The sequence below is a fragment of the Psittacula echo genome (assembly GCF_963264785.1).
Source record: "Psittacula echo genome assembly, chromosome: 5".
NCBI classification, from domain to species: Eukaryota; Metazoa; Chordata; class Aves; order Psittaciformes; family Psittacidae; genus Psittacula; species Psittacula echo.
The window spans coordinates 44,770,257-44,782,756 of NC_137739.1; the positions used below are offsets into that span (position 1 = coordinate 44,770,257).

Here is a 12,500-nt window from a genome sequence, read left to right on the forward strand (position 1 = left end):
TATAAAATTTCTTTGGTCTTTCAAATTGAGTATAAAAAACTCTTTATTTTTTACTTTTAACCATTTGTGCTTCCAAATGATGCAATTGTAAATATGATGAGCAAACAATTCTGAAATAATATTTTGTTTCAATTCCAAAATTTCTCTGATCCTCTTCATTACACACAAACTGGTATCTTCAAGTGGTTGCACAAGGACATTCTCCCAGGTTAAAAAAGTTGCAACTTCCAGCCAATACTGGGTCAGGAATGAGAAAACAGATTGGTAATTTCACAGTCACCAGTTTCCTTTTATTGTTCTTCTTGAACAGAACTTAAATTCCTATCACACATCAAAATTCTATCAGCAGACTGGAGCTCACAGGTCAGTCAGAGCTATCATCCCACTCACGAGATGATGAAGTGGAAAGCTCAGTTTGCAGCAAAGACACTTCTTAAAATCCATCAATTTATAAAGACACTTAAAGCATTCTACAATAGTTTATAAACTAACATTTTACCACAGTTTATAAACTAACATGTTACCACATTTTACAGACTAACATGTTATTCAAACATAACAAACAAAAGGCACTGAAAAAGCAAAGCCAATAGCAATTCTTTTGCATCCACACATCACTTTTGGGCATATATTGTTAAACATCCTGGACATGATTTTCACTAAGGTGTAATGATTTTCCACTAATAGGAAAATAAGCTTCTTTAGGTAAGGATTTAATCTTTCATTTATGCTCTCCACCTACTTTGAGAAGTTAAACACTAGCAAACAGTAGAGAAAACTTGGAAGGGGGTAAATATTAGTGGCAATTATATGCTTAGATAAGTTAGCAGTGATTAGGGAATTATACAATAAAGTCTATATCCAGTAAATTATGTTTTTAATGATCACTCTAACAAGTACTTAAGTGACTGTGATACACCAAGGAATGACCGATACCACTGCATAAGGGGAAGTTGAACATCCCTAATCTCACGATTTTTGGACATGCCCTAAGAAATAAAATTGAAGAAAAAAATATTCTTTTAAAAAATCTTTGTTAAAGTTCATTAGTAGCAGCTAAGCAAACACACTAGTCACACACAAAGAAAAATCCCAAAGCCCTGTCAGTGATCATTCTGACAACAAGCAGAAATACACGTCCATTTCTTCACAGCAAAAGTTAACAGTGGCATGACATAAGCTGACACATAATAAATCAGGTTGTTTAAAATGTTTTGTAAGGACCTAACAAAAGTAAGTGATGAGGTTATAGAGGATTCAAATGTCAAACCCAGGTTATGATGCTGCAGATGCATCTTTGTAAACTAGTACCTATTGAAAAGCTGTAGCTCCACATAGCTGCAAGTTTCAGATGAAGCACATGGCGGTCTTGCATAAGTCTTTACAGAGCTTGGCCCTCATTTAATTTAATGAAAGAAATTTCAGAGCATAAGATTAAGACTAAAGGAATACAAGCTTCAAGAGTAGACTGAGAAAAAGAATTTTGTAAGTGAAACATGTGCCTCTTCATTCTGTCTACTGAATCGTTTACCAATTTGAAAAAAACCCTAACTGTAAACTGTGCAATTCTCGATACTGACCGCAAGCAAACAGTTCTGCAATGTGGGAGCAGCTAGCGAAAGCACTGAGAAAAAGAATCAGTCCTGAAGCAGGGAGAAAGAAGAAAGTTCTTCAGAAATGTAGATGAAATTCTGGTTTGAGAACTTGAGACAAGCAAGAAAGGCTAGAGACTTGAAGATAAGCTTGGGAGCAATTGTATTACTAAAGATTCAAAATATTAATTAAAAATTATTTTTAAAATGTGTTCCTATTGCTTGAACTTTCAGTTCTTAGCCTTCCTAAAGAAAACAAAATAGGGAATAGACACAGTTGCAACTCCTAAACAAAAAAGAGTACTTTACATTGCAATTCCCAGTCTAAAATTAAATCTGAATTATGCAATTCCACTGCTGAAAAAGTGAAGAATTTGGGGCTTAGCATTTAGAAATTATACTTTCAGAGACACTAGAGTCAAGTTCAAGTTAGAAAATATTCCCACATCACAGCATCCAGTAATATACAGTGGAAGAAACAGGTCAGGTATTTATACATTTTACTAGTCTCTACATAGGCTGAAAACAAGTTTTTTAATTCCCTAATGACTGACTCTAATTAGGATGAAGAAGAAATGACTTGGAAATACCCCAAAACTCCTTATAACTGGTACCTCCTGCCTAGACTCCCCTGGAACCATTACTTTCATTTCTGTGATCCTATTCAAAAAGGTCTACCGAAAATACGAGGAATGCAAAGACAGAAAAAAACCAGTGGTGGCCTGAAAAAAAACTTATGAAGCTTGGGCAAATTAAATATTTATTTTAGAAGGCACAAAAAAACCAGGGGACAGTATACCATTAAGTGCGTACTGCAGAGAATTGTTGTCCCCTCACCTGCCACCCCATAAAAATACTGCTTGCCAAAATGCCCAGTCCTATCTACTGTCAAGAACAGAATCCTAGCCTAAGCAACAATACATAGCTGGTTTTGTCACTTTCTGAAGGACAACGTGCCTTAAAGCACCTTTACTGTTTTCCTATCTTGCTGTAGGATGGACAGAAGCAACATTTCATCTAGTAATTGTGGGGGACAGAATTGGGAGAAACGTATTCGCAGTGAATTTTTCTAACCTATCATGACTAGGGCTGTATTCATAGCTCCAGCAACTGTCATCTGAATTAAACAATTTAATGACTGAGATCAGTAATTGAGATGGTATGACAATTATCACATTAATACATAATATGATTCAGCCAAAAAAAAAAAAAAAAATAAAATTATTAGACAAGTAATGCTGTAACTGCATGACGGTAAAAACTATCATTTTACCAAAGATCTATTCTGGCACATACTGGAGCACCAGATGATAAACCAAAAGCATATCTCATCCCATTTTTAAAACAGTTTGAAGGAATCTGAGCTACAACAGCTAGACACATGCATTGCACAGGGAACAGTGATTTGAAAAGAAATTAATCTACATTCCTCAATACTCTCTTGACCCATCTTCATGGGAAGACTGCAGAAAAAAGGCCTTTTAGCCAAGCAGTGCAAGACTGTACTTGTCTACTCCAGCAGGACTCATGCTTTAAGAAGTTATATGTACAGGGAAGCGTAGAAAGGAAGAACTAGAGATTCTTCTCAACAACCTATTTGAGACTATGAACACAGAGCCCCCACTCCCACCTGCTCCCCATGAAAGGCACACTTCTTTCACTTTGTCCTCTCTAACAAATACAGAACATTTATATATGTATACTGAAACAAAACAAAGCAAAACCCACCAATTGTGGGTATATATATACACTTCACTGCGTATGGTTCTCCACCTGGGGAGAAAAAAATGACCAACAGATATGCAGTCATATAGCTTTACACACTACAGGAAGGTATTCAAATTAGTAGGACAAATGAAGGATAAGATCCTATACAGAATAAAGTAAATTGCAGGGAGAAAAGGACTAGATTTTAGTAATTTTTTTAACCACCCCAAACAGGGTTGTTGAGCCACAAAGAATTTTTTGGGAGAGGCATCACTGCAAATTTTATGTACACAAATAACAGATCAAAGTCAACTAATAAGTCCTTAGAAAGAGTAAGTAATCAGTAAAATAACATGCACATCATGTGGACTGGAAATATATTCCCTATTTCACTGGGGAAAACTATTGGGAATAGTTTTAATTTTTAATTAAGAAGAAGTACTATAACCCATTTATTAAATATGTTTTGAATGGCTCCACCGTGAATTAAGGTCAAAATACGATTTCTAAATTCTCAAGCTGTGACGTAAGATTGGCTTTATTGATCTTCAGCATGATTTGTAGGAGCCCCCAATCATTATTTTGACAGTTTTATAATATAGTAATAGACTTCCTTTTAGATAATTACAGTTACTACCTTCAATTTCAATCTTTTGTAAGACTTTTCCTTAGATAATCACACTTAGATCATGTTTCTTTCTTTAGTCAAACATATACAAGAAGCTTTGGATAACAGCCCTGATTATTTTAACAAAATAATTTTAAGGCTTACCAAAACAAGTTCAAGGATTAATTATACAAGACAACTTTCATCTTTAAAATCTGTCACAAAATTTGTTTTATAGATTTTTTGTTTTTCACCAAAACAAAAATCAGAATACGCAATGTTAACAGACCACAAAAGTTACCTGAAGTTGTTAACTTGTACACATCTTGTGTTTCAATTTATACCTTTTTCTCGTCCTACCACCATGTCACTGCTGTCAACAGCCTTAATGTGTCTTCCTAATAACCTCCCCATAGGTACCAGCAGAATGCTCTTCAGCCCCCCATGAAATCATCTCTTCTCCCAGCTGAACAAGCACCAGTTCCTTCAGCCTCTTCTTGGAGGGCAAGTGCTCCAGCCCGTTCACCATCCTGGTGACCCCCCAGTGAACTCTCCTCAGTCGATCAGCATCTCCCTCGTACACCCGTGGTTTAACACAGAAGCCCCGAGTTGTGTTGTTGACCTGCAACCATGAAGCAGCGTGACTGAGTAGGGCAGGGATGATACGTCTTTCCCTCCTGCCTGAGGATTCTACATACATTTTTTGCATGTTCTGGCCTACCTAATGTTTAACTATTCATTTTAAAAATCAGAAGAGATCTCAGCTGGCAACATTATGCTTTGTTGACGTGCTTATTTTCTTGTGATTTTCAAATAGTGGGTTCCAATCTCCTTAGTCAAAGAAGTGATTAAACTCAGGTATTGCTTGCAGGCTTTATCATCTTTCAGAGAAAGGGACCCCAAAAAGAAAGAAAGAAAAACGGAGCTTTACTTTAGCTAAAAGGTTGGAACACCTAACCTAAGGAGAGATTTCAGGGTCATGGATCCTACATGTAAAAAAAAAAAAAAAAAAAATCCCGAAAGTAGCCCTTACTAAATTGTTTTTCTTTGGGTTTTAAATGCCATTTCAAATGCTTTCAGTGTTTTCTTTGATGTTTTTCATTAGCTGCTTAAGACAGTTCTGAGGGTGTCAAACATTTGGATCTCCCTTTCAGATGACTCTGCATTTTGTTGTATAGCCAGCTTTTTGACTGAGATGTCTCAGTAACACCCTTCAGGTACTGCATTCAGCACATTTTTTAGCTTTTATGCTTTCTGCCCAAGTAGAGACATTCAGAAGTAGAGCAAAGTTAAGTCATGCAATGCTTTTTTAGGTCCTTCAATGCAGGACATGGATGGTGTTGTTGCAGGACAAAGTTGGTGTCAAGATATTCCAGGGACTCAATGCTTGTGCTTTAGCAGAGTGCTGCATATATGCTAGGGGAATGTTTCAAGAGAAGTTTAAAATGGTTTGGTTTGCTTTTTTTTAATTGGTTTATCTGCAGTGAAGGAATTTTCAGAGAAGACAGCAAGGCCCATTCCCACTGCTAATCATAAGTTACACTGAAGTAGCAATATTTACATAGATGCTGGTGACCCTGCTATAGAAAGAATGCATCTCACACTAGAGGATGTTTACCTCCTGTAAGCTTGAAGACATCCATTTCTATAAAGAGAAACAACTTACTGTAGCTGAGGGTCATGATCTAAAATCTGAGACGACACTGGTGAAGTAGCTCACTGATGTGCTATGACCAATATCCAGCATGCTCCTTGTCTACCTAGGACACAGGCTTTCTCTAATACATTCTAGAAAGAGAAGCTGGAATAGTCCAAAGAAAAGTAACTTTTAGGATTTGAAAGCAAACAGCTTTTCTCAGCAATACTGGCTCAAGAAAAATTCCCTCCACCATCAATTTATCAGTGTACTACTGTGGTTGCATTCATCAGACGTTTATACAGAAATGTGAAAACTGAGCCTTCCTCTGTGTTACAGAAAAGCTACTGAATTTCCTCTGAAAAAGTGGACAACAGACTTACAGAGGTTAAAAAGAAAAATTGCCCTTCATTTGGTGTTCATCCATTTTTTGCCCTTCTAGCTTAAAGAGGAAGCAGGGAATAAGTACATGTGGATTCAGAAGTGTCTAGCACTCATAAATCCATGTCTGTCAAGTGTAAGATTGAATCCCTGTCTTTGCTTTGACATGAGCTCTCTATAGGACCAGGGCCAAGTTAATTAACCTGTTCATGGTTCAACTGTTTCATTTGTAAACTGGAAGCAGTATTTGGAACAAAAACTCAAGCATGGCTAGTGAACAAGCTAGCATTTCAAGATCATCAAGAAGGTGGTGTGTAGTGATTAGAAACCTGGTCATGTCAGCATCATTCACTTCAGTTGTGCATGCTGATCAGAGTAAGTGGAAATTAGAATAAATATTTTCCCCACATACTAAAGAAAGACCAAGGATGCTGACTTCACTAAATTAACATCAGTATTCATGTTGAAAGTATACAGTAAAAGTGGTCACATGAAAACCATTCATTTGCATTGTAGCCTCAGCCTCCTGCTTCTGTAGCACTGTGCTTTTCTCATCCAAGAGTTAACTGAATGAAAATAAGTTGCTCAAATATATCCAACACTGGAACTCTAGAACGAGTCCCCAGTTTCTTCAGCAATTTTCACCTGTAAGAGAAGTTTGCTTTGAATACCAAGGTAAGAGACCTATTCTGTAACAGCATTCCTACATGACATTAAAAAAGCAGGTTGTTAACAGTCAATCTAATGGTGAATTAAAAATAGTTCTCCATTCCTAAAATGGAAGCAAGTGAAATACTGACAAGCAGATCAAAAAAACTGGAGTGTACTCTGATTTCAGAGGCAGAATCTATTCTGGACAGACAAGCAGAGGAATCTTTGTTTCCATTTTGAGAATTTGTTTACATTAATACAATAAATCTGCTTTGAAAGCTGTCCCTATACTACTGGCTTTCCATTCTCACCAAGGCAACTAAAGGAGCATAGACGTTTCCCAGTCAAGAAGAAGATACACAGTAATGAGGTATATATATTAAAAAAATATATTTTTTTTTATTCCAGATAGGGAACTTCCAGGAGCACAGCTGAAACATCTGGTATACTTCCTGTTCCTGCCTTTGTAAAAATATTCTGAATTATCAGCATGAATTCAAAGAAGGGAAGATGCAGAAATGGAAAAATTCAGAGTAACTTCAAATGCTTGCTTAGAAATACTGTCATTGGTCAGTATTAATGTTAACACTTCCTAAAGACTGTGTTTAATATGTGTGCCAATACAAAGAAACTGTAATTTATGCAATTTAATCTTTTTGAGCAGTGAAATCAACTGTCAGTCATTAGAATGCAAACTTAATGGACCACAGTCAGAAGTCACTCAACAAAATACTAATTGGCTTGAGGAAAATCTCATCCATGTGGAAAAACACTCTCAAAAAAGTATAACAGAACATTGCCAAGACCTACTGTGCACCTGTAATTTTTACAAGAAGGCAGCCTACTGCTATTTAAGTTTTTGTGTATTCAGTAGACATAAAGTGAAGACTATGTTCTATTCAAGACTGTTTTACAATCAGCAATATGTTGCATTTAGCATTTTCACAGCATGAATGGCTAGTGATTGGCCCTGTTATATGTCTAGATTTCTTAGGCACACAGCAAATTCTCTTAAATGTGCTGCATTTTTACATAACTCCAGGCTACCAGCCTGAAACCAAAACCTTTCTTTTATGGATTCTGCATTAGAATACTCTGATAATTAGTCAATGGTAATACACTTCTGAAAGATGAAGCATATTCCTTCGGTATATATATCAGGTAGCAAACACATTGTAATAAGGAAAAATGTGAAATAAGACTGATTCAAATATGTATTTTACTTCCTGGAGATTGAAGTAACTTGAGATTCTTGTGTACGAGCTTCTCCAAGTTGAAAAGAACCTCTAAAAGATAAGAATGAAACATTTTCTAGCATAGGTGATATAACTTTAAAATTAATTTTATGTATGCTAAGGATTGTTGACACAAAACGAACTCACATTTAGGTAGTGTTCTCAGAGCAAATAGATTATTTATGTATGCTATGTAAATACACTAGACAATTTTGAAGTCAGAGTTTTGAATAAACATCTATTACATATAGTTTCTAAAATTTAATTATTATAGGTACACTGTGCAATTTGTAACGCCACAGAATGCTTGTTTTAGAATTGTGTTCTAATTCTTGATTTCCATCTCTGCCTTTACTTGGCAAGTGGACTGCAGATGCATTTCAGAAATGAAGAAGTGATGGATACTAGCACTGCTCTGCTCAACTTGATCACATAAACTGTACCTCATTGCTTTTTTTTAAAAAAACCCCAACATTCTGTAGAAAGTTGCTTATTCAATACCTAAGAGAAAGTAGAGGAAGGTGGGAGGATATTCTGACCTTATGTACATGTTGCCATTATGTTAATAATCAATAGCAGGCAGTCATACAGAAGAAGCTTTAGACTGTATTTTACATTATTTTCTAAGTGTAAATAAAAAGAAGGCAGAAAAGGTAAGATTAAAAAAATGTGTAAGTTTTTGCACTTTTTTCTCTTTACAGAGTTGCAATTAAGAATTTCTATTCCTGTTTAACATCTTTACCAATGATCTGGAGAATCCAGAGTTTATTTTCTTCCAGTTCACAGACGACACCAAACTGGGAGGCAGGGCTGCCATTCAGAGGGGCCTTGACAGGCTAGAGGAACAGATCAGCAGGTATCTCATGCAATTTAATAAGGGCAAGTGCAGAGCCCTGCACCTGGGAAGGAGGAACCTCAGCAACAAAATAGGCTGGGATGCACTGGCTGGAGAGTAGCTGTGCAGAAAAGGACCTGGGGAACCTGGTGGGGCAGCGAGCTGAATGTAAGCCAGCAGTGTATTGTGGCAGAGAAAGCAGACAACAGCAACCTGAGCTTTACTAAAGGGAGCAGAGCCAGTAGATTGAAGGAAGTGATTGTCCCCTTTACTTAATATTTATTAGGCCGCATCTAGGATGCTGCTTTGCACCCTGGAATTCAACACCTGGAATTAAACCACTTGGAACTCAATGTCTTAAAATGCATTCGAAGTAAGTATCCAAGTACAGAATTTATCTATTTTAATGACAACATCTATTTTATTTTTCTTTTTAGGATACAGAAAAAACTGTAATATATGATCTTATGTTTATAGGGTTTCATTATGCTTGTATAAGGCACACTCACCACTTAGCCCCACAGTTTCGTTTGGAGTTAATCTTCCATACATTGATAGAATTATCTGAGAGATTTAATAAGGCAATAGGCAAAAGAATTATTACAGTGCTCAGTTGAATAATAGGTTTTGAACTTGGTTGAGTCAAAGGATACACAGGGAGAGCACATTTTCCAAATTGTTCAGCATCTCAATAGAACCTGAAGCTTGTCACAGTCTGAAAACTGGTACACAAGGCTCTCCTGCTCAAACCCAAGTAGTAAAAACACTAAAAGGGTATATTTTTTTTGCATCCAGAAACTGTATACTTTTCATTGACAACATATGCAATGGTGATTACTCCAGCATTAATTGTCTTTGATGTACTTAAAAAACCAGTAAGTGGTATAAAAGTCAATTCTAAGCACTATTACTTCATGGAAGAGAAATGTAAATAACAATATTTTTGACTGCAACAGCATTATACTGCATAAATAGCAAATTCAGTGTGATAGTACAGTAATCTCTACCCTAAGACCAAAGTTAATGGAAAATTAAACAAAAAGGCTATCAAATCAAGAATTTTATTTCCTGGAACGGAAGAAGACTAAGGCATATAGTGTACAATTTCCCACTATACTTAAAACTATTTGGGCAGAATTTAAGTCCACGTTCCATATTTATTTTAAAAGGAGTACTAAAGGTATTATATTGTTAGTTACTCTGACTTTTGTAATGGCAAGCTCCCTTCCTAGCAGTATAGGCTTCCTAGCATTATAGGCCCCTAATTCCACCATTAGTATTGATATCTTTATATAAAAAGATTTTTTTTTCTTTTAACAGATTTTGTTGCCCATCTTGCAAAGTGAAATGGTAACTATTCCTGGTCAATGACAATTCTGCTCCCATATTCCTTAGCCCACAGATTTACTTCTCTAGTTTCTGATTATTCAGAAACAATCAAATACTGCTTTCCAAAACATTTTGCTTATGAAGATACACACACTATAAACAACTTTTGCCTGATACAGTAGGCTGTGTTTAAAAGCACAGCCAAAACATACTTTCTTTATATACCAAATTGACTACTGTAAAGTAGTTGTGTCTTTTTTAAATACTATTTGTATTACGTGAGATCTTTTAACTTTTTGCATTGTGTAATTCTATGGTTTAAAGTCTATACACAAGAGAGTCAAAGATATGAAGACAGGCTGAGAAAGTTGGGACTGTTCAGCCTGGAGAAGAGAAAGCTGCGTGGAGACCTCATAGCAGCCTTCCAGTATCTGAAGGGGGGCTATAGGGATGCTGGGGATGGACTATTCGTTAGGGACTGTAGTGACAGGACAAGGGGTAACGAGTTCAAACTTAAACAGGGGAAGCTTAGATTGGATATAAGGAAGAAATTCTTTACTGTGAGGGTGGTGAGGCACTAGAATGGGTTGCCCAGGGAGGTTGTGAATGCTCCGTCCCTGGCGGTGTTCAACGCCAGGCTGGACAGAGCCTTGAGTGACATGGTTTAGTGGGAGGTGTCCCTGCCCTAATTAGTATAATACAGCAGTATTCTGTATTTTAGTAAAGATATGTTTTAGTAGAATGGAGTATTACTGGAGCAATAAGCTGTGTGCTTTTCCTGATCTCTCTCATCTATACATTTTTGTAGAAGCAAAACAATTTAGAACCATGAATTGATTAGTGAAAGTAATAGTACAGCTACAGTACTCTCCTCTCCCAGAGGGAAAGCTTTTTTCCATTTTAAAGGGGAAAAATTAAAAATACAAAACCAAGACTGACTGAGACTTGCAGCTCATTAAAGCCGGGGTGATTTCCACTATACAGAATTCTATTGATCTCCATAGTCCACAGTAGACAAAAAAGTGTGGTCAGGGAGGGGATGATGGATGCCTCTGCCAATAGCACTGAACAAACCTGTTAGCTAATTGCTACCAAAGACAATTATCCCCACATTGTTTCATAATGGAAACACATTACAAAACTCTAATATACACACAGGGAAATTTGATGATTTGACTGCGGAGCCATGTGCATTGAATCTCATTGCCAAAGGCCAGGCAGGTCGCTGCTGTGAGGGGGAAGAAAGTGTCAGAATAGAAGCCAGAGTATCTCACAGCTCGCTCCCCAAGATCAGTTTAGCAACTCCACAGTATCGTAACAACCCTGCAATTCCCGTGCCACACCCACAGCATCTAACAGACAACATAAAGCATGTATCTTTAAAGGAAAATTAAAATGTACTCTGAACACTATACTAGGATAGTATATATTCACTCAGTACAACTAAAAGCCAATGCTAAAACCGATTCTTCACAGTTTTGATCACCATGAAAGATTTTTCATCATTCCACATTTAGATTACAAGTCATATAACAAATAGTGACAGCCATATAACAAATAGTGATTTTGAATTGTTTTATATTGCAAATTCACCCACCAAATCAAGTGTTACAAATTTACTTTTGAAAAAAAAAAAAAAAAAATTAAAAATCTCAGATCACAACAAAACTGAGTTAAGCAGCTATGAAACCTAAAAATGCTCCAAAATAAGGATTTATTTCATTATACCCAATTACAGTGTAATTCAATAACATAGCACTATATAAACAATTTGCCTTCTATTTTGCCAGCAACCACATTCTTGGAATGCCTCTTTCTAAATAGGATTCTAAATGTGCTTGTACTTCCTGGCATACTCGTAACAAGACATTTAATTCTAGCAATGCAGTTGCATGAATTCTGATGCACAGTACACCTCAAAATTATATTCTGCTTCACTGTGCTGCATAAGAAGATGCAAAACAAAAAAGAAAAATGTATTTAAGATATGCCATCATTATAAATTAATGGTAAGAAAATTTATGATGAATCTATTAACTTCATAATTCACAAGTCAATGAATTCCACTTTACTGTGCTTGATACTGCTCTATATCGGCCAGTCTACCTGCTTCAGATTGTGCTGACTACTATTTTGACAAGACCTGGATAGCAGTAGGTCCAAAGCAATCAGAAGGTTGACTTTGACAAATGGTGGTGCTGCGGCGAAGTTGAAAATAACACACATCCACTTTAATCTCTTTCTTGATTAAATCGAAACCATACCATTCTGACATCATGTGATTTGCTCATGAAGCATCACTGCAGGTTACTTTAGAGGCTACATCTATTGAAATGATATTGAATTTTTAGGGGAAGTACTTAATTCATTCAAATGAAACCTTCAGAAGGTAACTGGGCCACCAGTCACTGATAACTGTGCAGATTCAAAGAAAACCAAAGGAAAAATCCCTGACAAAAACCACCATATGCTACTGCATGATATTTTAGTAGGTATTACCTTTTGCTTTCAAAAAGAGAAGATTATA

At 36.3% G+C, this 12,500-nt stretch overlaps 1 protein-coding gene across 4 annotated transcripts in view; it reads right to left on the reverse strand.

Annotated features, from left to right (window-relative positions):
* CDIN1 (CDAN1 interacting nuclease 1) overlaps positions 1–12,500 on the reverse strand; it is a 126,466-nt gene that overhangs the window by 82,705 nt on the left and 31,261 nt on the right. Inside the window, exon 1 of one of the 4 annotated variants that reach the window (XM_080617474.1) lies at positions 4,251–4,489. The exons of the other annotated variants lie outside the window; for them this stretch is intronic. Within the exon in view, the coding sequence (XP_080473600.1) occupies positions 4,251–4,320 (70 nt within the window). The 5' untranslated portion in view covers positions 4,321–4,489. Of the gene's footprint in view, positions 1–4,250; positions 4,490–12,500 lie in introns of those variants that run through there. 4 annotated transcript variants of the gene reach the window in all.